Here is a 2,622-nt window from a genome sequence, read left to right as displayed (position 1 = left end):
CCTAAAGGATAGACCAGAATTCAAGAGATCCAATTGCAAGATGAATTGTAGTACAAGTTCATGTAAATCATAAGTCTCAATCGTACTAATACCATGTCATTTTTGCCACTTTAATTCCTCTATTTAGTGGTCGCGGTGTAACATTATATAATCTATCTATTTAGTCTCCATTGACTGACAAAGATTCATCATCCAACATTTTTTATCCAAATATATATATATATATATATATATAAATCAGTTCACACACAACTGGCCAAATAACTCTCAATGTGGAACCCTCTCACATTGATCAGATCAGAACACTTTAGCTTCAGAGAAAGAAAAGAAAACAGCTATCAAACATTTCGTCTTTGTTTCTCTATTTATACCCTAATTCCACATATCCACAAGCAAGAAAAAAGAAAAAGAAACATTAAGCCACCACAAAGTTATTTTTTTTTTTAATGGTGACATTTACATCATCTTCTTCAACTCCAAAGACATCTTTTGATTTCATGAAGAATAACAACAGTACTCACAGTCTCTATGTTCCTTTCTCTTCTCCTCCTCCTCCTTCTTCTTCTTCTTCCTCTTACTTGAGCATCAAGGAAGATGCTGTTGTCACAACCAAGAAGCTCATGGAACCCAGCAAAACCCTAAGCGTGAGCATGAAACCAAAAGAAGAGGAGCTTGGTGATGAGAAGAATATTTCGAAGAAAGCTTCTGAAGAACCAGAGATTGGTGTATTTGGAGCTGAGAAGTACTTCAATGGAGACATGGATTCAGACCAAGGCTCTAGTGTTCTATCTCTGTCTCTGACAAATCCTGAAGTTGAGAGAAGCATCGTCGTCGATTCAAAGCAGAGCGCGAAGAAATCTACAGGAACTCCGAGTGTCCGGTCTGAATCAAGCTGGAATAGTCAGAGCGTGTTGCTTCAGAACAAATTGGTGAATAGCTGCAACAGTTCCTTGCAGGAGAAGAAGAAGAACAACAGTAGTGGTCAGATTCAAAAGGTGAGTAATAATAAGAAGAGTTTCCTCGCAAATCTGGGGTGTAAATGCGCATGTTCTGATGGTGACTCAAAAATCTCTCCATTTTTTTTAAATACCCTACCATTTTTCAAAAATACTCCTTTCATCTATCCATTTTAAAAAATGGTGTACTTCTAGATATCACTACCTCTAGACTCTATCCAAATATTTATAAAGTTTTGACACATTTTAAAAGGTTTTTACAAGGTTTTTAAAAGGTTTACAAGATTTTTAAATTTTTTTTCCAAATATTTATAAAGTTTTGACATATTTTAAAACGTTTTTAAAATTTTTTAAAAAAGTTTTTAAAATGTATTTATTATATATATAATTTACATACATATAAAGGTAATTTGTGTATATTTTTAAAATTAACATACAAAATTTACATACACACAATTTTGAAAATTTGCAAATTTTTAGTGGTTTTTTTGGTAAAGTTTAAAAGATGGGGTAGTTTTGAAAAATGATATTGCAAAAGGGATATTTTTGAAATTCTCATAATTGTTTTACTAGCTAGTAGTATAAATGTTGATAACTTTTATGATGGTTGCAACTTTTATCATAATTTTTTATAGAATACCTTATTTTTATAATATATATTAAATAATATTTTTGGCAAGATTGCCTCAATTCAGTATGACTTTTCACTATATTATTTTTTATAGATTTATGTCTCTTTGCCATAACATTTTGTTACAAAAGTTTTGTAGTTAATATTTAGCCTTACTTATTATTTTCTCTTTTTAAAATAATTTTTATTAATATCACATACTCTTAACTAGAGTATTATTTTCAAATAAATTTATAACATATAATTTTAAATTTTAAATTTTATTTTATTTATTTTATCAAATACTCACTCGCCACATTGTGGAGCTGAGTCCTAGTTAAATTTTAAAAATACAAATTAATTCCAAATATATATTTTTTTTTCAGAAACACTTTTCACTTAAAAATATATATATTTGGACTTAACTATTTTGTGTTTTTTTTTTTTTTTTTTTGACAAGATCTATTATTGGTTATGGCCTATGAGTTTCTTTGTAAACGATTTCTACAAATTATCACCAGAGTAGTTATAAAGGAAAAGAAGTATTGAGTGGAGTTTGTGAGTGTTTCTTACCATCTTAAAATGGAGGAAGAGCCCATTTCTCTGGTCTTATGTCGAGTAGAGAATTGATGACTTCATTAGCGGATGTATAAAGATGTGTCTGTTTACAGTTTAGGAATAGAAGGAACAACAATCACTTTTGTCCCAGCAGCTTTACAAGCCATAACACCAGGCCTTGCCCATTTAAACTAACTGTAAGTAAGAAACAACCAAACACGCAACTGCAAAACAATACCCTATAAAAGTGAGACTCACATCACACAGAATCTTCAATAACCATACAGTCTGCTGGATCTTTATTCAATCTTTTAGCTGTTTCAAGAAAACTTTATACAAGAATGATCATTGTCATTAGAATTGTGATCATTCTAAAAGATCATTCTTTTATATGTCAGCTCCGCAGGGATAGTGAATACATCATTTTCGTCTTTCTTCACTATCTTAATACCAATATCCCATCCTTGAATAACCTGACCTGCAAAACCACAATACCAC

At 30.7% G+C, this 2,622-nt stretch overlaps 1 protein-coding gene across 1 annotated transcript; it reads left to right on the top strand.

The window, feature by feature from the left end:
- Nucleotides 1-242: 242 nt before the first annotated feature.
- Nucleotides 243-1,133, top strand: LOC104773578 (protein PHYTOCHROME KINASE SUBSTRATE 1-like). Its single transcript, XM_010498221.1, has one exon. It carries the CDS (start codon nucleotides 447-449, stop codon nucleotides 1,131-1,133), a length of 687 nt encoding a protein of 228 aa, XP_010496523.1. The 5' UTR covers nucleotides 243-446.
- Nucleotides 1,134-2,622: the final 1,489 nt, after the last annotated feature.

This window comes from Camelina sativa, unplaced genomic scaffold (assembly GCF_000633955.1).
Source record: "Camelina sativa cultivar DH55 unplaced genomic scaffold, Cs unpScaffold00579, whole genome shotgun sequence".
Taxonomy (NCBI): Eukaryota; Viridiplantae; Streptophyta; class Magnoliopsida; order Brassicales; family Brassicaceae; genus Camelina; species Camelina sativa.
Note: the sequence above shows the minus strand (reverse complement) of the source record. Positions and strands in the feature narration are given on the sequence as shown.